The sequence below is a fragment of the Geotrypetes seraphini genome, chromosome 5 (genome assembly GCF_902459505.1).
Source record: "Geotrypetes seraphini chromosome 5, aGeoSer1.1, whole genome shotgun sequence".
Taxonomy (NCBI): domain Eukaryota; kingdom Metazoa; phylum Chordata; class Amphibia; order Gymnophiona; family Dermophiidae; genus Geotrypetes; species Geotrypetes seraphini.
Genome location: NC_047088.1, coordinates 198593234 through 198617096, shown reverse-complemented (window position 1 = coordinate 198617096; position 23863 = coordinate 198593234). Strand labels below are relative to the sequence as shown.

Here is a 23863-nt window from a genome sequence, read left to right as displayed (position 1 = left end):
CAACTGCCTTACTCTAAATTTTCAAATTGTTTCCACAGTCCAAAATTCATCCACTGAAACTTACAGATCTTCAAAGAATTTCATTATGTAACATGAATATAGAAACAGAGATGAACAACTAACGACACTGGAAACACTTCAGAAAGAGACAGTTGCCATATAAACTATGCCATTTTTAATGACTATGACTTTTTCTCCTGATAAAGGCTGCTTTGTTTCCATAAGGGACTGCCTGGATAGTTTATTCATTAGCACCTGAAGGAAATGCCCATATGACTTTCAGTATAGCACAGTGTTTTCCCAAGTCAGTCCCGGGTCAGTCAAGTTTTCAGGATATCCACAATGAATATGCATGAGAATGATTTGCATACATGGCTTCCATTCTATGCAAATCTTTTCATGCATATTCATTATAGAAATCTGAAAACCTGACTGGCAAAATGTGTGTGCGTGTGTGTGTGGGGGGGGGGGGTACTCCAGAACTGACTTGGAAAACACTGATTTAAGCTTATCTTCCAGCAGGTGCAAGTGTTCATCTTGAATGGTTTTCCCCTATTGCCATCTATTTCCAGAAGCCTCATGATACTCTGTGAGGGCTGAAGAGAGACCCTCTGTCTGAATCTTACATGTAGCACAGCAGTTGTTTCAGCAACTGCAGCAAGTGACCTACAACTGTGGTTCTCAAACCTGTCTTGGGGAACCACCAGCCAGCTGGGTTTTCAGGATTTCCTTAATGAATATGCATGAGACAGATTCCCATGTCTGTCACCTCCATCATAGGCAAATCTCTATTGTGTGCATTCATTAGAGATCTCCTGAAAACCTGACTGGCCAGTGGTTTGAGAACCACTGACCTAGACTACCAGGTCAGTGCCCAACTCAAAATGATCTTACCAGTATTCCAAACACCAAAGAATCCAACCCCTGAATTAATTATTTTAAGGCATAATGGTAAAAAATAATGTAATCTTTTCCCAGTGATGCAAAGAAAATAGGGCTTTCCAGCTTTCATTTTTCTCAACAAATGTACTTGTCTTTCTTTGGTCACCACTACATAGAAAGCTTCTTTTTTATTGTTGTTTTTGCTATTTTCTTACTATAATCATTTTGTGAAAGTCCATCATTAACTTTTTTATTTAGCAACCTAATCTTTGAAGGTACAATTGCAGCAGCCCCACACTGCCAGTTACTGTATCATACACGTCTTAAAAGTCTGTAATCAGCATCCAGCAGGTGCCGTATCGCATTCAGCACACCACAGTCAGTCAATACAGACATCCCCAAACACACCAAGCCTGGTTTTGTCAAATGTTTTATTGAGTGTAGACATCTGGAGTACTGTAAAACATGCATTATCTGTAGATTCAAAAAGGAGCAAGCCACATTGTCCTCACTGTCAAATGTGTCAGGCTTGGCATACGTGATGGAGATTAATGAAGTGCCATGAGAGTAATATGGTTCCTGAAAAGCTTCTACAATTTGGAGTAGGATCTTAATTGTCTGAAAAGCAAAGCTGTTCACATTTACTGAACTGGTACGTTCACTAGAGGTGCCATATTCTAATTCAAAACAAACAGCAGTAATTTCTTTTGTGAGGGGAGTCTTTATTCCTCTAGATGTGTGTGATTTCTGTTTACAGATATTTCTGTCTAAATACAAATTCATTTGCTCCTGAAGCAGCACGGTTTACATCTGAGCAGATGTCTATAGTTCATTTCTTCTTGGGCTGTTGAGGTGTATTAAATTTAAAGAAGATTATATCACCATCTTCCACAATGTAATTTCTCCCTTGTTGTCTGTATTTCCCAGCGGCCTGAAAACAAACACACAGAAAAAAGATGTGAAAACATGATTTGACAGGTCAGAATTCACAATAAAAATAAACAGAAGTTATTTTGAGTTTCATTAAAACCTTTGCCCACCTGAATATCTCAAGCATTCCCATATTATCATGTATGGATATTATATGTTGTATGTACTGCACTTCTGAAATGTCTAACTTATAAAAACTTAAAACTACTTTTTAACCCATTTTGGGGTCCTTTTACTAAGCTGTGGTAAGCACTAATGTATGCTTACCATACATTCAAAAAGCACTGCCATGGGGCATGTTCAGGAGTGCCACAGTGGTTTTTGAATGAGCACATGTGACCCAAGCACTAAAACATAAAACTTATTTTTTAGGACAGGGGGTAGGTATGTTTGGTGGCACAGATTGGGTGTAGCTGGGCAATGCTGGATGGTTGGAGAGACAGACAGATAGAAGGGCAAAATATTTCATAGGATAGGTGGGGGAGAGAGTCTACTATTACTATTTAACATTTCTATAGCGTTGAAAGGCCAATGCAGTGCTGTACACATTTGACATGAAATATACGGTCCCTTCTCTGAAGAACTTACAATCTAGTTCGGACACACAGACAGGACATATAGGGGTAGGGGAGTTCCTTGCAGAGAGAATGATAAGTAGGACATAGGTAATTTCAGGGGAAGGGGAAACAGAGAAAGAATGAGAGACAATGCAGTTGAGAGAGAGGCAGGGCAATACTGGGGAATAAGAGGAATGGTAGAGTTGAGGTGAGGGAAAGAAATGGAAAACTGTAGGCAGAAGGATTAAAAAGACAGAGTGTGAAAATAGTATATTTAGAGTGAATGAAAACCAAGTAGAACGAGAGGAAGGTAACAATGGAAGAAACCTGAAAAGAACAGATCAGTGTTGGAGTTGGATATAGTAGAGGAAGTGAAAAAGACAGGAGGGTGATAAATGACAAATGGACAGGAAACCTTTGGAAACAGCTAAATGAAGACAAGACAGCAGTAACCAGAGACTGGGATCTACATAATTAAAAAAATTAAGTGGCCAGACAACAAAGATAGAAAAAAGAATTTTCTAGTTGATATTCAAAGCCATTTAAACAGGCAGAGGGGATTCCTGCAAGCCTAAATCATGCTCAGTGGGCTGGCTACAAATATTCAGCAGCATACAACCAGGCAGTGCTACTGAATATCAGCTCTTTTTTTTTTAAGTCAATCTTTTTTATTGGAGAACAAAACATAATACAAAACAAGAGAACATGGTACAGTCAACATCCGAGAAAACCGTAAGGCAAAGAAAACACAATGACATGAGAAGTCAGAAGCCAATCAAAGGCACAGAGATCTAGAGTACCCACAAGTGAGTACCAAAGATAATGCAAGGTATACAGTACAAGAATATATTGAGAAAGTACAGGTGCCAGACCAAAGTTCAGCCACTCAGGTGATCAACGAGCACAATACAATTGCAGAGAAGACCAGATCCGATGAAAGGTAGACAGGGATCTTCATTATTCAGCCACTTGGAATTCATAGTGATAAGCATTGAGAACCATGTGCCACCATTGAGAGGTAGATACCAAAGTCTGCTGTTTCCAATGAAGTAGCAGAGTCTTGATAGCCAAAGCTAGCAGGATATCAAACAAAGTTGAGTGATGTTTAGTAAGAGAGGGTTAAATCAACTAAGTATAATAGAGGTACAATCGTATTCAATAGAGAAAAAAATATAATTGTAAACGTATTGTAAATAATAATAGCAGCAGGGATTCATTCACACCACAATGACAAAAAGAACAGTTGACAAAATCATAAAAAAACGGAGAAAAAATAAACCTCAATTGTGGGCTGCCGGGACTACACACGTTATGCTGCTGAGAAGCGTGGAAGTAACCTATCTAATATGGATCCCCTGAAGTAGCCTGTTTTCAAGCGAAACAGAAAGTCTTTTCTGTCGGGACGAAGAATGATTTCACCTTCAGATGAGTGATAGATTTTCTTAGAGATTTTGATACTCGGGTTTTACAGCTACGCTACTTAACCATCTTGAATTGCTTACAGCTGAGCTGATTGCCACAGTATAGTGAGTTTGGGACATAATCACTTGTTTATAAGACATTTTTGAACGTTGTCAATTAAATCACTAAAGATTTTGAAATTTTTGATACTTACCTTTTGAAAATTTTCTGAGATTATACTTCAATGTATGAAAGTGATTTATATTTGTACGGAGTTTTTTTATAAACCCGTGATGATGTGGGGGGGCTTAGGGCACTTGTGTAGTCCCGGCAGCCCACAATTGAGGTTTATTTTTTCTCTGTTTTTTTATGATTTTGTCAACTGTTCTTTTTGTCATTGTGGTGTGAATGAATCCCTGCTGCTATTATTATTTACAATACGTTTACAATTATATTTTTTTCTCTAGTAAGAGAGGGTTCCAGAAGCATTGAATGCAGCACAACCAGATCATAGCATACAGCACCCTGAAGAGGCAAAATAGTACTGACAATGTCCCACACTTCCGACCAAAAGCTGGAAACAAAAATACAATCAAACAACATGTGTTGGAAGGTGCCTACAGCTGCAGAGCAGCACCAGCAACATGCGGTAGAGTTCGGAGTGACCTGCTGCTGCTTGACTGGGGTCCAGAAAGACTTGTGGAGGACAAAATACAGAGATTGAAGAACAGAGGCTGAATGTAAAGGAAAATTACAGGAGTGCCACATCCGAAACCATTGTCTCTCAGAGAAAGTACAGGATAGATCCTGCATCCACAACCGCTGAATGGGCAGGGAATGGGCAGCTACCGAGGAGACAAGGGTACCATAAATAACAGAAATCACATGAGATCTGGTACTCCACTGAATCAACAAGGGAGCATAATAATCAGAGCCAAATCGGAGGGTGGCTAAATGAGAACCAAAAACAGCATAGATACTTTGGCATAGATGTAGATATCTATAGACCTGGTGAGGGGGTAACCCATACAAGGCTTGCAGCCGAGGAAATGACATTAATGTATGATCAACAATAATATCTCGTAGATACTAGATCCCATGTCAAATCCAGGTAGGCCAAAATACAGTGCGCTTCCTTATAAGTATGCTGGGATTGCCCCAGATAGGGGAGTGAATACAATTGAACAAAGTGTGTGGAAGTTGACCACCAAGGCTAAAGATCGCCTGTTGGGTAGTGTTGAGGACTACCCACTGCAGAAGACAGGGGACATGTTTAGAGAAACACACTCTAGCCAAAGAATAAGGAGTCACTAGGTGCTCTTCCAACATAACCCAGTATGGGAGGTTGCTCTGATCCCTGGGAAGGAACCATTTACAAGCACTGCAGACTAGGGCTGCAGTCACGTAGGAGGAATAATGGGGAAAATTGACACCCCCCTCCTTTATGCCAAGGTTTCTTGAGCGTGGATAGGGCAATTCTGGAAGGTTTCCCATTCCAAAGATAGGTAGTTAAAATCCTATCAATAGATTTAAAGAAGTGGAAGGAAATGGCAAAGGGAGCATTTGGAGAACATGCAATATCTGAGGTGTGAATATCATACTGATAGTTTCTAACCGGCCCCACCACGTTAAGCGCAAGGGAGACTATTGAGCACACAGACTTAATTTTAGTGAGCAATAGAGTAACATTCAATGCAACCGTATCCTGCCAAGTATGACAGAATCGGATTCCCAGATATTTGAGATCAGAAGAGCACCAAGTGAGGCCAAAAGAGTCAATCATGGCTTGAGTGCAATGGATGTTCAGGGAGAAGACCTCAGTCTTATTCCAACTGATGGTATAGCCTGAAAGCTGTCCAAAAGCAGTGAGAAGAGAAAGAATGGCCAGAAGACTATCCTCCGGTCTGGAAATATATAAAAGTACATTGTCAGCAAAAGCTGAAACCCGGATCTCCATGGGTCCCACCTATATACCATGAAATTCCAAGGGCTCCAGGGCCACATTGAATAAGAGGGGTGACAGGGGATAACCCTGCCGCGTTCCCCTTGTAAGGAAGAAATAAGGGGATAAGTAACCATCAACATTCAATCTGGCCCTAGGGTTGGCATACAGGAGATGTATCATATCAATGAAAACATCATCCAGCTGAAACCACTTCATAGTATGGAACAAATACTTCCACTCCACGTAATCAAAAGCTTTTTCAGCGTCTAGTGACATCACGCAAGAAGGAGTGGAAATATTTTAAGCAGCCTGCAAAACATGACAAAAAATCCTGGAGTTATCAGAGGTCAAATGACCCTTCACAAAACCACACTACATAGGAAAGATGAGCAAAGGGAGTGCTATAGCCAGTCTCTCTGCAAGAAGTTTTGCAAATATCTTGCAACTGTAATTTAGTAAGAACAGGGATCTGGCTAGCCCTACTAGAAACAAGGAGAAAGTCCCTGTAAGCCTCATTAAAAACCCTGTTACCAGGTATAGGAAACATCCTGAACAGTGTAAAAATCCTGTGTACAACTTTAGGAAGGAGGCCGTCCCTTTAAGAGTGCCCAGAGCTCAGGCTGATATGGAGAAGACAGGGCCCTTTAAGAGTCTGTCTAACCCTGCTAGGAAGGGGCGTGGCTTGTTGCCGATGTTCCCATTTTACTGAGCTTTCCTCGTCAGATAAAGAGGAGAGACAGCTGGGACAAGGAGCTGAACAGAAGCTGGGAAGGAAGCCAGTCCTTCCAGCTGAACCATGGCCAGCACAAGGAAGTTTCCCTGAGGATTGGGAGATGGAGGAACTGGAAGCCAGCCAGACCAAACCATTCGCAGAAGCCCAGCCTGAGGACTATGACATGGAATGCCAGGAGGACTATGTCTTGCCTAACTGGGAAGAACATTTAATGGACTGTGAGTAGGCTGTTAAGCCCAGCAGTTTTTCTTTTCCCTCATGGGAGTTTTTGAATTTGTGTTTTATTTTTGGGGAGTAGCTTGTGCACTGCTCTGACTTGTGCTTGGGGGTTGAAGAAGGAAAACCTGAGCCTGTCTCTTGGGAGGGCGGCAACACCTGTGGTGTACGGGCTTATCTCATCCCAGCCTGTTGGGAATTCGGCTCTACCCAACAGGGCCACAGCCAGAGCCAGAGAGAGCATTTTCAGAGAACAAGTGTTTTGGTGCATGTACTGTTTTGTTAGGCCCTTAGTAAGGCCAAAAGGAAAAGTTAAGGACTTTTTTGTAGATGGACTGGACTGACTCTAAAAGCACGGCTTGTGCTAAAGTGAGACTTATTTGCTTCCTATGAGGAATGAATTGCATTCATGGAATCCTGTCCTTTTTGCTCGTGCCATTTCTGAAATTGTGTTTGGAGTTTTGTTTTCCATTAAAGTGTTTTGTTTTGATCAACCAGGAAATCTCAGTGTGCAATTCTTGGGAGGCACTGAGTGCTGTGTTCCACCACCTTTATTTAAACTTTGGGACTGGGATTCAACGAAGCAACTAGGCCTAGCCAGGATCCTGTCCCACAGGGTATAGGGAAAACCACTAGACTTGCAAGCTATATAACTGAGGAATCAGTAGCGATTGAAAGGTTTTATAAAATTCTAGGGAGTACCCATCTCCCCCAGGCGCCTTCCTCTTCTTTAAGCACGCTATGACCTCCCCTATTTCCACACTGGTGATAGGCCTATTAAGGATATTGAGCACCGGGGGTGGGGGTGGGGAGGAGAGGCGGCAGAGTAAGATCTTTAAAGAAATTAGCCAATTGGTCCTAGGTCGGGCGGACCCCTGAGGTATACAACTTTTCACCGAAGGAACGGAAATGATCTGCTATGGCATGTGGATCAGTTAACAAGTGATCAGAGGCCTTAAGTGCCTGAATTTTACAAGTTCTCTTTATATGTTTTAAGTTGTTGGCCAACATTGTGCCTGCCTTGTTGCGATGTTCATAATATGTGGCCCCTCTCATGCAACAAAAGGATACCCACCTGCTCAGACAAAATAGCATTATATTGAAATTTGAGTTTGCATAGTTGCAGCATACCAGAAGCAGCAGGGGAAGCATGGAATCGAACTTCTAATTGCTTTATCTGAACATCTAAGTCAGTCAATTGACACTTACGCTCCTTGTTGAGATGAGCAGAATAAGCTATTATTTCCCCGCGCAGGTAGGCTTTGTAGGTATCCCATATGGTTTGATATGCCATATCTGGGGTATCGTTAAGACATAGAAAATCTTTAGTCCAGGCAGCTACTTTTGTGAGAAAAGTATCATCTTGCAGAAGGGCAGTGTTAAAGCGCCACCAAGAAGAGTGAGGGGTGGTAGCAGGCAAGTGTAAATGTAAGAGAATCGCTGAGTGATCTGATAGAGGACAGGAAAGAATAGACATATCCCACACAGAGTGCAAGAGCGAAGTAGAGAGAAGAAAATAGTCCAAGCGCATTGTAGACGAAGGAGGAGCTGAATAGAATGTAAACTCGATATCTTTTGGATGAAAGAGTCACTAGACACCGGCCAACCCAACGGACTGAATGATATCCAGTAAGAGAGGGTGATTTGTTGGAGGTCGTTAGGAAGCCTGGGAACGTCTATCCAGGTGACAATCTAGAACCAGGTTCCAATCACTGCCCAGAATAAAATAATCAGTAGTAATGAAAGCCAGTTCCTTCACCAAACCATGGAAAAACGCGGGAGCTGCCTGATTGGAACCATATACCGTGAAAAAAGTGACCCGTTGTTTGGCTAGTTCAAGTGTTACCGTCACCCATCGCCCCTGATTGTCATGTGAGGAATGCAAGAAAGTATATTGCAGTCACTTGGCAAGCAGAATGGTGACCCCACCCTTATGAGAAAAGCAGGGAAGAAGAAACGAGATCCAATCACATTTTAATTGGGGGGATTCAAAAGTATTTAATTTCGTTTCTTGCAGAAAGACTACCTGAGCAGACTGGTGTTTGCAGTATAGTAACATTTTCTTTCTCTTAATGGGATGATTAATACCTCTGATATTCAAAGAAAGAACTTTACAGGCCGCCATCACATGTAATCAATGCTGGGACATACATAGTGACATTTGGGATGAACACATGGAACTGTACACCAGAATCTATCAGACTTCTCATCCTAGCTTGTAAAGAAGCAAAAAAGATTTGAAAGAACTGTACCAAAAACAAGAAAACCCCATACATACTCACAAGCATATTTCCCCACACACAACCAAACTCCCGCCCGCCCACAAGACAAGTGCCTTGTACCCATTCCGCAAAAAAGGCGGCCCATAGGCCTCCAGAGGGGCAGAGGCAACCACAGCAGGAAGGTCCAAGTCAAGCCCACACCAACAACACGGAGAGAGCAGTGTGATGATAATACACAAACACATTAATAATAGAACATTTCGCTCACAACCCTGTTAATGGCAGAGTAAACACAACACCTTAATAATCACATCTTCATAAGCAGTGACATTAGAGAAAGCAGATCCAATAACATATCCCTGAGGACATTAACTGTCCATGCGCTGAAGATCTTCTTGTTCACACAGGAATCGATCCACCTCCTTCGGGTCAGTGTAGATTTTGGTCCGGTTCTGATATGTGATCTTAAATCGCGCCGGTGATAGGAGGCCAAAACATGCCTCAAGCGCACGCATACGAGGCCGCAGGGCCAAAAATATTTGGCGCTTCTCAGCCATAGCCTTGGTGAAATCGGCGGAAATATAAATAGTTTGGCCCTACCATTCAATTTTATGTAGAGACCTCATCTTGTTGAGAATCGCCGCCACGTGTGGAAACTGCAATAGTTTCAGCACCATTGGCAATGCCAGCTGAGATCTGGAGGGAGATTTAGTTGGCACTCGGTGAGCTTGCACTACCTCTAGCACCCGCTCAAACTTCAGCAAGAGTACCTTGGGGAGTCAGTTCTCAAAAAATTTGCAGGCATCAGAGCCCTCCATGTCCTCATGTAGGCCAGTGATTGTTCCTGCGATTCTGATTGCTAAAGTCCTCCTGCTGCATTTCCAGTGCGTGCAGGGCACGCTGATCAATTTTCTGATTGGTAGCAAGTTCGTCGATAGCCGTGGTTTTCTTCTCCAAGGTAAGCAGCTTAGCATCCAGGGCAGACATAGAGGTTAAATTCATGATTTCATTTTTAATGTCCTTTATGTCGTCCTTACTTTCTGTGAGCATATTAGATATATGCTGGAGTTGTTCATTCACCGTGGCCGTGTTGTCCCCACTCGCCTTTGGTGGGAAATGGCGGATCTGGTTTTGGTCTCTTAGCGCTGGAAGAAACCTCAAAAGCTGCTTCAGTTTTACCCAGTTTGGGGTTAGGAATCATTTGCATGTCTGGAATCGCACTTTCTCAAAAAAATATTATGAGTAAATGTTCAATTAGCGGAGTTTTTGGCGGGAGCTTGTGTCTCAAGCCTCCATGCTGTTTGGGCTCTCTAGCGCTCCCCTCTAAATATCAGCTCTGACTGTCCTTTTGAAAAGCAGGCAGGAAAAAGGCATTCTGGAGATGGAGGTGAGCATAAGTCAGGAGTTATGTGGGTGCTGGCAATATTCGGTGCTGGCATCTACATAGTTAAGTGATCAAATAGGACCCCATAAATAGGAAGCCCTTAAATGGAAGATTGACCTCTAATGGTAATACCACAAGACTAGTCTAGAGCTCGTGACCGCCATTTTCTACTAGATGCAACTATGATGAAAAGTGAATGGGGTTCACTCCTGCCCAACAGATTCTACTGGACTACCAGGGAGCTAAAGATGGGCCTTAGGGAGTGAGGGTGGGATGGTGGTGGTTGCACTATTGTTAGAAGGTACTGGGATCAGGTGTGCATTACTGTTGGAAGGTGCTGGGAAGCAGAGGTCTGGTATTGGATGGGGTGTGCACTATTGGGGGAAGTTGTCAAAGCAGTGGGATCTGGTACTGAGAAAGAAGGGTTTGTGAGACAGGACTGGAATTGGGAGAAGCAAAGAAAAAGGCCTAATCCTCTTACACAGGTCCGAGGTAATCAGCTCAGACCTGTGTAAGTATATTATGTGGGTCCCAATGAATATCAGCAGGACCTGTAAAGGTTGTGGCAGTGATTACATCTAGTAAAAACCAGACAGTCAACACTGGTGCCCAAACATAGCCCAGCACTGAATATCTGATGCTAATTTAGCTGGCAATGGTCATCATTTAAAGAAATACTGACCACTGTTGGTTGAATATTGACTAGTTTATTTCTAATTTAGGTGAAAAAATTTGGAAGCCGTATTTGTCCACATTAAAGGTTAATAAATAAAAATAAAAGAAAAAATGGATAATAAGGAGGCACCTTTTTACTTGATGACATACAAACTAGCTTTCGGAGGCCAAAATCTTCTTCCTCAGGTTGGGACAGTAAACTGCTGTTATGGTATATTATCCTGACCTATGTAAAGATGTTTTGGCCCCTGAAAGCTAGTCAACAAGTTAAGTTAGACTAATAAAAAGGTATCGTTGTATGCTTTTTGGTCACATTAAATTTCTTTTTGCTTCATATACCAATTTGGTCTGCTCTTTGTTCTACCTTAATTTTATCATAATACATTTTAGTAAATAATGAGATGCAAAGCACCTCATGCTATGCAAATGAAATAGCACAACATTTTGATGAACTTCGCAAGCTACATTATTTGAGCTGGCATTATTTTTCCCTCCATAGTATGTATTTGGCAGCTTGACCACTAACATAAATATCACAAGACTACAACTAGAGGTCAACCAGTGCCATTTTACACCAGAAACTTGCAGACAAGAATTACTAGGGATTGATTTGGTCTCAGCTACTAGACGTAAAAAAAAAACAAAAAACTATGGTCAATCTTGGGGAGGAAGAGGGGGAAAGGATGATGGAGGACTTGACTGGAAGTCTGTGGTGAGGTTTTGTGGTGGGGGAGATCTGCATGTCACTTTTAGAACACAGGCACCTTTAAGATACCCCCAAGAACAGAAAAATACAGCTTGCAAAGTTGATAGCAAGTTGTGTTATTCATATACTACAGGTTAGTGTCTCCTGCAGTAAATTAAGCTGTGATTTAATGCAGATATAAAAGCACTATTATTGCACAAGATGTGTGTGTTGGGGGGAGGGGCAAGAAGAGGTTTCAAGAGGGTTGCCTCAAGAAAAATGTGTATCTATATTTTTTCAATGAAAGGTGATGGAGGTCTGGAATACCCTGTCTAACTGAGTGGAGATAACAATAGCAAAGGAATTGAAAATTAAAAGAAAGAAATAAAATGCAGAAGATCCCTACAGGTGGACAGAGATGTAGCACAGGAGTAACCTGCACAGAGCAGCAGTTACAACCCTAAAAGTTATGGAAACAACTTTGAAAGGTTCAGTGAGGACAAGAGCGAATGGGTATGACATGTCACAAGAGAATCTACATGCATTTACCCAAAGTGGGTAAATTATTTTGGGGCAGCATTTCTATTTATTTGCCATCATTTACTTTTACTCATAGCCAACAAAAAGTGGATTTGATTGAGCTGGAAGCCCAAAAGTGGAAAAAGCTAATATGAAGATTCCCCATTCTTAAAGTGATTTTCATTACCATTAGTACTTCATTTTTGAACCTTGTTTAGCTACTCTAGTTCTATTAATCTAATTAACTAAGGTCGTACCTTTTCTTGGCAGGATTTACACAGATACATGTAAAGAATGATTACGACAGCTTCTATTATTAGGTACTGTATTTATAAACTGTACATTTAAGTGCTTATTTTGCATCCAATTAAGGGTTCTTTTCTGGCATTAAAATATGAGTTTTTCCATGCCCCAGGGACTATGGCTGGGTAACTTTTCCAGTGCAATCAAACATGAACATTTGTGTCACTTTGGCATCATCAATGCAGAAGAGATACAAATTTTGAGTGGAGGATACAAAACATGCTAGGGGAGGGATGAGAGAGTATAGAGAAGTGATGTTTTTCTGGTGTTTATCCCAGAAACATCTACTTTGATTTTTTTTGTTGGCATCAGAGATGTTTTAACTGATAAACACGGATAAAGCCTAAAATCAGAAGCCTTGACTAAAACGATTACAGAACTGGCAAGGGCAAGCACGCTGAAGCTGGAGATTTATTGGTACACAGCCTCTGCCTCATCATAATTCATTCCCCACCCCCAAAGCAAGGCATTCCTAACTGAAACTCAGCATCCAACATTCAGTTTCTTCTCTGCTGACACAGTGGCATTGGCAACAAACTTCAAACCTCACAGCAGACAATTTTGGAAGATCAGTAGCAAGAATTGAAAGCTGAAATATTTAAAGTAGCTTGTGGTCACAGTGGCACACAGAAAAGAAACCGAGTAGTAAGCTGTCATGTGACAGACTCCCACCATTCCAATAGTCATCTGATTTTTTGCCATTGCATACCCCCAATTCCTCAGCACTGTACAAAAGTTTCCCATTTTTATGTGAGACAGCCACCTGATGAAGCGAGACTGGAAGGTCTGTGATTCTACAAATACATTGCCATAAAAGCATGCACACTCAATTTATTTTAAAAGTGTAATAGTAAAACACAGAATAGAATAAGAAAGAGGAAAACTAATATGAGAGATCTAGCTATTTTTGCTTTTCGTAGAACACACACTTGCAGTTAAGAATCCCTCTGTTTCAGGACCAAACAGGCTAATCCAGTTCTGAGTTTGCTCTACTGCATGCAGGGATTTGTAGATGACTAGAACCACAAGTTTATGAATGTTGTTGGGCAAATTCAGAAATGGATCAACTTATTTGGTTGATCTGGGATGAGCTGACAAACCTATGTGTGTTTACATTTATTGTATGAGCAAGAAAGTACAGTTACTTACCGTAATAGGCGTTATCCGGGGACAGCAGGCAGATATTCTCACATAAGGGTGACATCATCAATGGAGCCCGACATGGACAGTTTGACAAGTGAACTATCACTTTAAATTTGAAAAACTTTGCACCTGCTCGCACCACGCATGCACGAGTGCCTTCCCGCCCGATGCTTGCTTGTGCCCTTTAGTTCCATAAGCAAGCTAAGAAGCCAACCAGTGGAGGTGGGTGGAATGTGAGAATATCTGCCTGCTGTCCACGGATAACACCTGTTAAGGTAAGTAACTGTGCTTTCTTGCTCATACAGTAACTGTGCTTTATCCTAGGACAAGCAGGCAGCATATTCTCACATATGGGACTCCCTAGCTTACTGCAATGGGATGGAAGGAGAGTTGGCCAAATAAAGAGAATAAATTTTGTAAAACTGCTTGGCCAAAGTGAGCATCATGTCTAGAAAAAGATTCTAGACAGTAGTGAGACGTAAAAGCATGCACTGTGGACCAAATAGCTGCTGTGCAGATTTCAGCAATTGGAGTGGAATGTAAGAATGCAACTGAAGCTGCCATAGCTTGGACTCTGTGCACCGTAACACGACCCCCGAGTTGCAGCCCAGCCTGAGCATAGCAAAAGGAAATAGAAGCCACAAGCCAAGTGGAAATGGTTCTTTTGGTGACAGGCTGCCCAGTCTATTGGGTTCAAATGGAGGCTTCATCAATCTTGAAAGAACAACATTAAGATCCCAAATTACCGAAGGCAGTTTTATGTTAAAAAGACCTTTCATAAATCTGGAAATAAGAGGATGTGCAGCCAGAGATTTATTATCAACTTGAACATGGAAAGTACCGATAGCACTAAGATGAAGTGGTTTTAAGGCTCGAGTTGGATAGATGCAGAATTCTAACACTGAAGAAGCAGATGAGGATGAAGCATCTTGATGATGAAGATCACACCACGCTGAAAACCATGTCCACTTCTGTTGATAACATTGTTGTGTGGAAAGTTTTCAGGATGCATCCAAAACAGCTCTGACAGGATCAGAAAGATTATTGATTGTTGAGGTCATGTCAAAAGGTGCCAAGCTGTTAGGTGTAGGGACTGTAGATTGGGATGCAAAAGAGACCTTTGACTCTGAGTGAAAAGAGATGGAAAAATCTACAGTTATCAGATCTCTGATGTCCAGTTGAAGTAGAAGGGAGAACCATGATTGTCTGGGCCACCAAGGAGCTATTAGGATCATGGTTAAGGTGACCATACATCCCATTTTCAATGGGACAGTCCCATTTTTGGACCGACTGTCCCGTTGTCCTGACCTACCGCTTCGGGATACCGAAATGTCCTGTTTTCAGGGACAGCATCCCGAAGCTGTGTGTGGGGACACCAGGATGGGCGATCACTTTCCTTCCCTGCCATGCCAATTCAAACCCTGATCCGCTGCTGCTGCTCCTTGCCTTCTCCCCGACGAACTGGGGGCACAATGGACATGGGAAGGAGGCACTGGGGGCACTAAGGACACAGGACAGAGGCACTGGGGGCACTATGCACATGGGAAGGAGGCACTGGGGGCACTAAGGACATGGGAAGGGGCACTAAGGACATGAGAAGGAGGCACTAAGGACATGGGATGGGGCACTAAGGACACGGGAAGGAGGCACTGGGGGCACAAAGGACATAGGAAGGAATGAGGGAGGGAATAGAAAGGGACAATTGTTGGGCCTGAGTGCAGAAAGAAAGAAAGGATACATAGACAGAGACTCATGAAATCACCAGACAGCAAAGGTAGGAAAAATGATTTTATTTTCAATTTAGTGATCAAACTGTGTCAGTTTTGAGAATTTATATCTGCTGTCTATATTTTGCACTATATTTGTCTATTTTTCTATAGTTACTGAGGTGACATTGCATATTTTAAAGTCATTTGCCTTGACATCTTTGAAAAGCCCCAAATATAAATGATAATTAATATTTTCTCTGCGTATAGTGTGCTTTGTAGTTTTTTTTTAATTTTAAGGTTACCATTATGAATTAATAAGGTATTATGTGTACATGAAAAATGAATGGAAGAAATTGGGGGCGGGGCTAGGGCGGGATTGGGGAGGGGCTAGGGCAGGATTGGGGGGCGGGACTGACAATTAATAGATGTCCCCTTTTGATGAAAAAAATAAATGGTCACATTAATCATGGTAGACAAGTCTTCTTTGAGCTTGACCAGTGTCTTGAGAATAAGCGGAATTGGAGGAAATGCATAGAGGAATTTGTCTGTCCAATTGAGGAGAAAAGCATCTGCCTTCATTCGATGAAGAGAGTATTGCCTGGAACAGAATTGAGGCAGTTTGTAATTGATGGGGCATCCCACTGAGAAAGTCTCCCACTGAGAAAAAAAACCTGATGCACGACCTTGGAGTGAAGTGTTCACTCGTGTGGTTGAAGAAATCTGCTGACTATGTCGGCAAGAGCATTTTGTGCTCCTTGAACATAGACAGCTTTTAGGAAAATGTTTTGAGCGATTGCTCAATCCCAAATCTTCTGAGCCTCCTGAGTCAGAGAACCTGTGCCTCCTTGTTTATGTAATACATGGCAACCTGATATCTGTGCGAACAAGGAGTACATGATTGGAAATGCTGTATTGAAATGTCTTCAAAGCATTCTGAATCGCCCTGAGCTTCAATTGATTGATATGGAGCTTCTGTTCCTGAGCAGATCAGAGACCCTGTGTCCTGAGACCATCCAGGTGAGTACCCCAAGCATACATTGACGAGTCTGTAGTCAGAACCTTTTGATGAGAAAGTATTTGAAACAACAGTTCTTTGGAAAGATTTGAGGAATTCATCCACCACTGCAGAGATTGACGTAGCAATGATGTCACAGCAATCTTCAGTGAAAATGGATCGAAAGCCTGAGACCACTGAAACGCCAGAGACCACTGAGCTGTCCTGAGATGAAGCCTGGCGAAGGGGGTAACATGGTCTGTAGAGGCCATGTGACCTAACAGTCTTATCATTTGTCTGGCTGAGATGATACAATCATGGTACAATCCCTAGTCCTAGGACTAATAGACTACTGCAACATACTAAATCTCCCATTGCCCAGCATCCATGATAAAACAACTTCAAACAATACAAAACACAGTCCTAAGACTAATCTACTCGCTGAAGAAATACGACCATATCACAGAGGCATACCTCGAAACACACTGGCTCCCAGTTCAAGCAAGAGTACTCTTCAAATTCTACTGCCTACTATTTAAAGCCATAAACAGAGACAGTCCAGAATACTGGAATAATTGACTAAATCAATCCTCCTCAACTAGACACAGGAGAACCCACACACCATTCACTTACCCGCCGACCAAAAATGTCAAACGAAAGAAACTGTATGACAACCTCCTAGCTACTAGAGCTGCAAAACTGGACCACCAACTCTCCTACTAATCACGACCACAGACTTCAAAACCTTCAAAAAAGAAACAAAAACCCTACTATTCAAAAAATACATTAAACTAAACTAACACAACCAGACTTGACCCAAGCACCACCTGCAACACTCCCTGATCCTTACCATCTTAGTAAATTTCCAGACTACTTCTTATGTATCTCCAATTGACCTAATACCTCATATGTAATATGTAATACTGTAAACCGCCTTGAACCGCAAGTTAATGGCAGAATTGAAATCACTAATGTAATGTAAGATGAGAGACTCAATTGCAAAGTTGAATGAGGTTGTCCTGTCTTTGCTGTGGTAGAAACGCCCTGAGTTGTATGGTGTCGAGTAGGGTTCCTATGAACTATAGATTTTGAGAAGGTTGAAGTTGAGATTTGGAAAATTGATCTTGAACCCTAAATGTTGGGGAAACAGAATTGTTGATTGAGCAGCCAAGCGTACTCCTTATAGAAATCACAGGGATAGTACTGGTTAAAGTCAAGGGGAAGTCAGAAAGTGTTTAAGTCAAAAAATATATGAGCAGACCTCACTTCAGAATATGAACCTGTCTTCGGAGTGTGATCAAAAATTTCTAAGTTACTCAGAGACGTGAAACTCTACAAGGAAGGTTTACACCCTCCTAGGATTGGTACAGAGTTTACCTTCCAGTCATTGCAACTGTTTCAATTATGATCACGCTCCAAGCCAGGGTTCAAAAAATAAAGAAATGTCACAGTCTTTCAAAATGCTTCAAAACATGATGGCGTTCTTTCTTCATATATATTGTCAAACAAACATTGAAAGCTTTAAAGGACTTTTATTACATTTATGATTGGGTCTCCTGAAGAAGGAAACGAAACGGGGCCACGTTGGGACCCCAAACCCCTCATAAAGCTAAGTTATTGTATTATAACTCATCTATTTCAAGTGATGTTCGTTTGACAATATATATGAAGAAAGAACGCCATCATGTTTTGAAGCATTTTGAAAGACTGTGACATTTCTTTATTTTTTGAACCCTGGCTTGGAGCGTGATCATAATTGAAACAGTTGCAATGACTGGAAAGTAAACTCTGTACCAATCCTAGGAGGGTGTAAACCTTCCTTGTAGAGTTTCACGTCTCTGAGTAACTTAGAAATTTTTGATCACACTCCGAAAACAGGTTCATATTCTGAAGTAAGGTCAGCTCATATATTTTTTGAAGCGTACTCCTTAAGAAGAGATGTCTTTTATGAGTCAATCGTCGAGATAAGGGAAAACTTGAAATCCTTGATTTCTTAAAGCTGCTGTGACAACCATCAATCACTTAGTGAACACCCTTAGAGAACAAGCTAGGCCATAGGGTAAAACCTTGTATTGAAAATGTTGATGGGCAATTCAGAATTGCAGAAATTTTCTGTGAGCTGGATGAATTGGTATGTGCATATAAACCTCTTTGAGATCTAGAGAGCAAAGCCAATCCCTTTTCGGGGATGGAAAAAGTGCATCTTATGGAGCGAAAAATACGGTATATTTTATTGTAAAAAACCTTGAATTGTGCTGCAACTAAGGCGGTATATCAAGTGTAATAAACAATAAACTATACTACTCCTAAAGCACTTAATTGAAGCAAAGCTTCTACTTCTTGAAGAAGAAGGGACTTCTGCTGAGGATTGGAAGACGACTCTCTTGGAGGAAAATGATTTGGAAGTATGGTAAGAAAATGAAGAGAATAACTTTCCTTGATTACTTTGAGCATCTAGGAATCCATTGTAATCAGGGTCCAACGCTGGTAATAAATTTGCAGATGACCTTCAATTGGTCGAGGAAGAAGCTGAGATAGAGGAACAATGGCTATGCTCTCAAGAAGCACATCAAAAAGACTGAGTAGGCTTTTGAGGAGCTGCTGATTGAGGCTTCTGAGAGTGCTGCTGTTTGTGCTTTTTCTGAGGAGGTTGTTTAGCAGTGTAACGCATTTGATATGAATAAGAAGGCTTGGTTGACTGTTGTGAAATGGAAGGCTTTGCCTTTGATTTGACCAAAGAATCCCAACTGGTTTCATGCAGTGTTAACTTTTGTGTAGCTGCTTCAATGGAATCCCAAACAGCTCATCTCCCAGACAAGGAATATTGGCTAATCGATCCTGAAGATTAACATCCATATTAGAAACTCTTAGCCAAGCCAGGTGTCTCATTACCACAGACATAGCCGATGCTCTAGATCAGTGTTCTAAAACATTTTTACACCTATGGACCAGTGGAAATAAAAGAATTATTTTATGGACCAGCAAACTACTAAGACTGAAATAAAAACCACCATAACCACCCCATCTCTTTGAGCTTGATTCCTGCAAACCATCTGATCCCATCCGCACAAGCCTCAAATAGTTATGATTTTATATTGAACGTATTTTATTAAAATATAAAAAGAAACAATATTTTATACAATTGTCATTTTATAAATACAAATAATACAGAGCAAAGATCAACAAAACCCCTTTTTCCCCTCCCCTTCACATATATCTCCTCTACTATCAAGAAACTGAATAAGCCAAATTATTACAGAATGCTACACCGAAATATCATGCTAACAGAATACCGTCGTCACATATGACAGGAATAGTGTTAGAGGAGTGCAACTAGGGCAACAGCCCCCTGGTCAGAGAGAGCCCTAAGCTAGCTGGAAGCTAAAGAAGCACTGCCTGGGCTTTGCAGTTCTCAGTTATGTCTAACACCAGGATATGTCTAGCAGATAGTTCCCAGTTATGTCTAACACCAGGATATGTCTAGCAGGATACATATTTCAAATCTGATATATTCTAATCACAAAATAGAAATAAAATTTTTTTTCTACCTTTTGTTGTCTCTGGTTTCTGCTTTCATTTTCTTTTCACTCTCTTCCTTTCAGGATCAGCCCTCTCTGTCTCTTCAATCCACTGTCTGCCCTCTCCCCCATCCATATGGTATCTGCCTTCTTTCTATTCCCCTCTCTCCTTTCTGCTCTTCAATTTTATCTCTCCTACACCAGATCTAGCATCCTTATCCCTCTTTCCTTATTTCTCTGCCGACCCCCTTCCCAGTATCAATCTCTCTCTACTTTCTCATTCCTCTGGTCTCTCCCCTTTCCCTCATCTGATCTCTCCATTCTACCCTGACCCCTTCCCCTCCTCTAATCTCCTTGCCAGTTGTCTCCTTCCTTTTTTCCTCCTCCCCTGTCCAGCAGTAACTCTCTCCCCTTCCCTCCTCCCCTCCCAGCAGCATCTCCTTCTCCCTCCCTCCAGGTCTAGTAGCAGCTCTCCCTTTATCCAGCAGCTTCCCAGCATCCAACAGTGGCTTCCTCCCCTTCCCTCAGTACTTGCCTGCAACAGCCCCAATAGTGTCAATGCGATTCACTTAGGCAGCCTTGGGGCTTTTGCTGAGTCGCAGCCCGCAACTTCCTTTATCCTCAGAGGTGGCGCGACCCATCAAAGGACCCAAGGCTGCCTAAGTGAATTGCTGCGCTGACGCTATTGGCACTGTTGCAGGTGCTATTGGTACTGTTGAGAGCTGGGAAGCAAAACATCAGAGCTCCTCTGATCTCGCCGGCCCTGCACGGACTGGCAGAAAATTTCTGCGGACCGACACTGGTCTGTGGACCGGCAGTTGAAGAACACTCCTCTAGATGACATCTCAAAAGCATCATAGGCTGACCTTGCTATATATTGTCTAGTTTGTTTCAGAGTAGATGCAAGCTGTTGATATTCCGCAAGGTAGTGTGAAGGAATATATTGGTCAAATTAGGTAATTGACTAATCAAGCACTTCAAATAACAGGAAAAATAAAAATTGTAATTAAGTATCCTGCTCGTCAGCATGGTATTTTGGTAAAGCCTATGACCAAATTTGTCCATAGTACGGCCCTCACAGCCTGGAGGAGCTGAGGCATAAACCTTGGTAGTAGAAGATTTTTTTTAAGGGTTGATTATACCACTAATGATTGATGTTGAAGCTGTGGTCTGTCAAGCCCTGGACAAGAAACAATCCTGTATAAAGAGTCAAGTTTTCTTGGCACTACTACAATATTCAAAGGTGTTTCCCAATTTTTAAGGAGAGTCTCTTTGAGAATGCCATGAAGTGGTAACTTAAGTAGTTCTTTAGGAGGTTCATCATAATCCAAAGCCTCCAAATACTCCACACTATGAGCAGTGTCAGCCTCCAGCTTAAAAGGCAGAGTTTTACCTAATGCCTGATGTATCTGGTAAAATAAAGTCTCTCTGAAGGAGATTTTCTCCTAGGAAGTGAGTTTTGTGGAGATTGTTGTGAGGAAAGGCTGCAAGATTCAGGAACAGATAAAGTAGGAGAATAGTCTGAGTTAGAATGCAAATCTGAATCATATAGAAGACTTGGAGATGGAGTGCGTTGAGATCGATGTGCATGAGAAGACTTTTGATGCCTCCAATACCGATCCCCTAAAGATAAGGACAAGGATTTATGTGTGTACCTTTTTCATTTTGAAGTTTAAGAGCGACCTGATGAATGCCTTGAAGAGGATCGGTAATGCTTCAAAGTAGAGGATCAAAGCTTTGAGGAAGAACATCGACGAGAGGAACTGGAGCGATGACTGGAGGGATAATGTCATCTAGAAGAGGAGTAATGCTGCCTCACAGAAGATGATTGATGCTCCACTGTACAGCTGACCCTGGTACCTTTAGGCCTCGTAACACTATGCTCAAGCTGAGTTGGTACCAAGGGAGTTGATTGTATTATCGGCAGCAACTGAAACACATTACCAAACTCCCTCTGTAGTAACTCATCGAGTTGCTCCCGGAATAAAGGCACTGGTACTGAAGGATGAACAGCTGGTACCAATGATGCAGCAGGTTGCCTCAGTGTGAGTGACCTTGGCAAAGAAGCACACCTTGAAGGTGAGAGAACCTGCGAAGCTGGGGAGTGGTGGTGTCATTGTTTGGTCTACATCGACAGAATTGATGCTATAGAGACCTGTGACACTTGTTGGGAAGCAGATGGCCTCTTAGCTGGCTTTCCCGAAGCCGGAATGTCCTGCGATGCCAATGTCAATGTTTTCAATATCAAAGACTGTGAAGACCTGGCACCATCTATGCTCGCACCAAAGAACTATCTTTGACAGGGAAAAAGGGCCCGAAAGAAATACATTATGTAAATTAAAAAGATATAACAGAAGAGAGCCGCCAACCTTGAAAGGCCAGTAACAAAAAAACAGTAACCCGAAAAAAAATGTCATTACAGATGGAAGCGATGACGGAACAGGGTACTTCTAATTATTATTATAGTAACGGCAGATAAAGACCCAAATGGTCCATCTAGTCTGCCCAACCTGATTCAATCTAAAAGTTTGTTGGGGTTATTTTCTTCTTCTTCTCCTTAGCTATTTCTGGGCAAGAATCTAAAGCTCTGCCCAGTACTGTTCCTAGGCTCTAACTACTGAAGTCTCCATCAAAGCTCACTCCAGTCCACCTACACCCTCCCAGCCATTGAAGCCCTCCCCAGCCCATCCTCCCCCAAACGGCCATATACGGACACAGACCGTGCAAGTCTGCCCAGTACTGGCCTTAGTTCTTCAATATTTACTATTATTTTTTGATTCTAGATCCTCTGTGTTCATCCCATGCTTTTTTGAACTCCGTCACCGTTTTACTCTCCACCACCTCTCTCGGGAGCGCATTCCAGGCATCCACCACCCTCTTCATAAAGAAGGATTTCCTTACATTTCTCTTGAGTCTCCCACCCCTCAACCTCAAATTATGTCCTCTGGTTTTACCATTTTCCTTTCTCTGGAAAAGATTTTGTTCTACGTTAATACCTTTCAAGTATTTGAATGTCTGAATCATATCTCCCCTGTCCCTTCTTTCCTCCAACGTATACATATTCAGGGCTTCCAGTCTCTCATCATACGTCTTTTGGCGCAAACCTCCTATCATTTTCATCGCCCTCCTCTGGACCGCTTCAAGCCTTTTTGTGTCCTTCGCCAGATACGGTCTCCAAAACTGAACACAATACTCCTAGTGGGGCCTCACCAACGACCCAAAGTACTAAGTAAAATACAGGAAGAAATAAAAGACACAAAGTGGGAAGTCACAAAATCTGAACAGAATTCAGAGAAAAATGAACTTCTTCGCTCCATGGAAAACGAAGAACTGAAGGGCACAAGCTAGCGTCAGGCAGGAAGGCACTCGCGCAGTGCGAGCAGTCGCAAAGTTTTTCAAACTTAAAAGTGATAGTTCACTTGTCAAACTATCTGTGCCAGGCTCCGTGGATGACGTCACCAATATGTGAAAATATGTTGCCTGCTTTTCCTAGGATAAAGCAGTTTACACTAGACACTGAATTAAAAATGAGTAAAAAGAACTCCAATAATAATAGGAAAGTAAAGACAACAAAAACGTAAACAGAAGTAAAAGCAGTGATAAAGATATCACAGGCCAATAGCTACCGCTGCCTACCTTCCCCATAAACTGGAGGGAACAGCATAAAAAGCTAGAGTGAAAATGTATGTTTTAAGATTGGTTTTGAACATAATATTAAGGGATTATCTGCAAAGTAATAGTGGAAAGGAGTTCCAGAAGGAAGGGGGGGGGAGGGGTGAGAAAAAGGAAAGCTGCACACATGTGGAATCAAGCTAGGAACAGGAGGTTCTCCACTTTACAGTGCAAAGAATGAGAAGGCATATAAGGGATAAGGAGAGCAGAAATGTAAGAAAGAATAATGGTATAGAAGGCCCTGTGGCCAAGCAGAAGGACCTTGAACTGTAATTGGAATTCAGTGGTTGTCTATAAACAAAGGCACATTAGCACAATTTTGGACTCTCTGAAGACGTTTGAGATAGTTCTGTTAAAAAAATTAGAACAGTCCAA

The 23863-nt window shown here is 41.9% G+C and overlaps 1 protein-coding gene across 2 annotated transcripts in view; it reads right to left on the bottom strand.

Moving 5' to 3' along the window:
- Positions 1–1295: 1295 nt before the first annotated feature.
- Positions 1296–23863, bottom strand: part of OLA1 (Obg like ATPase 1) — a 488867-nt gene continuing 466299 nt past the window's right edge. For both annotated transcript variants that reach the window (XM_033946390.1, XM_033946391.1), the window contains exon 11: positions 1296–1813. In XM_033946390.1, coding sequence (XP_033802281.1) covers positions 1712–1813 — 102 coding nt within the window. In that variant the 3' untranslated portion in view covers positions 1296–1711. The remainder of the gene's footprint in view (positions 1814–23863) is intronic.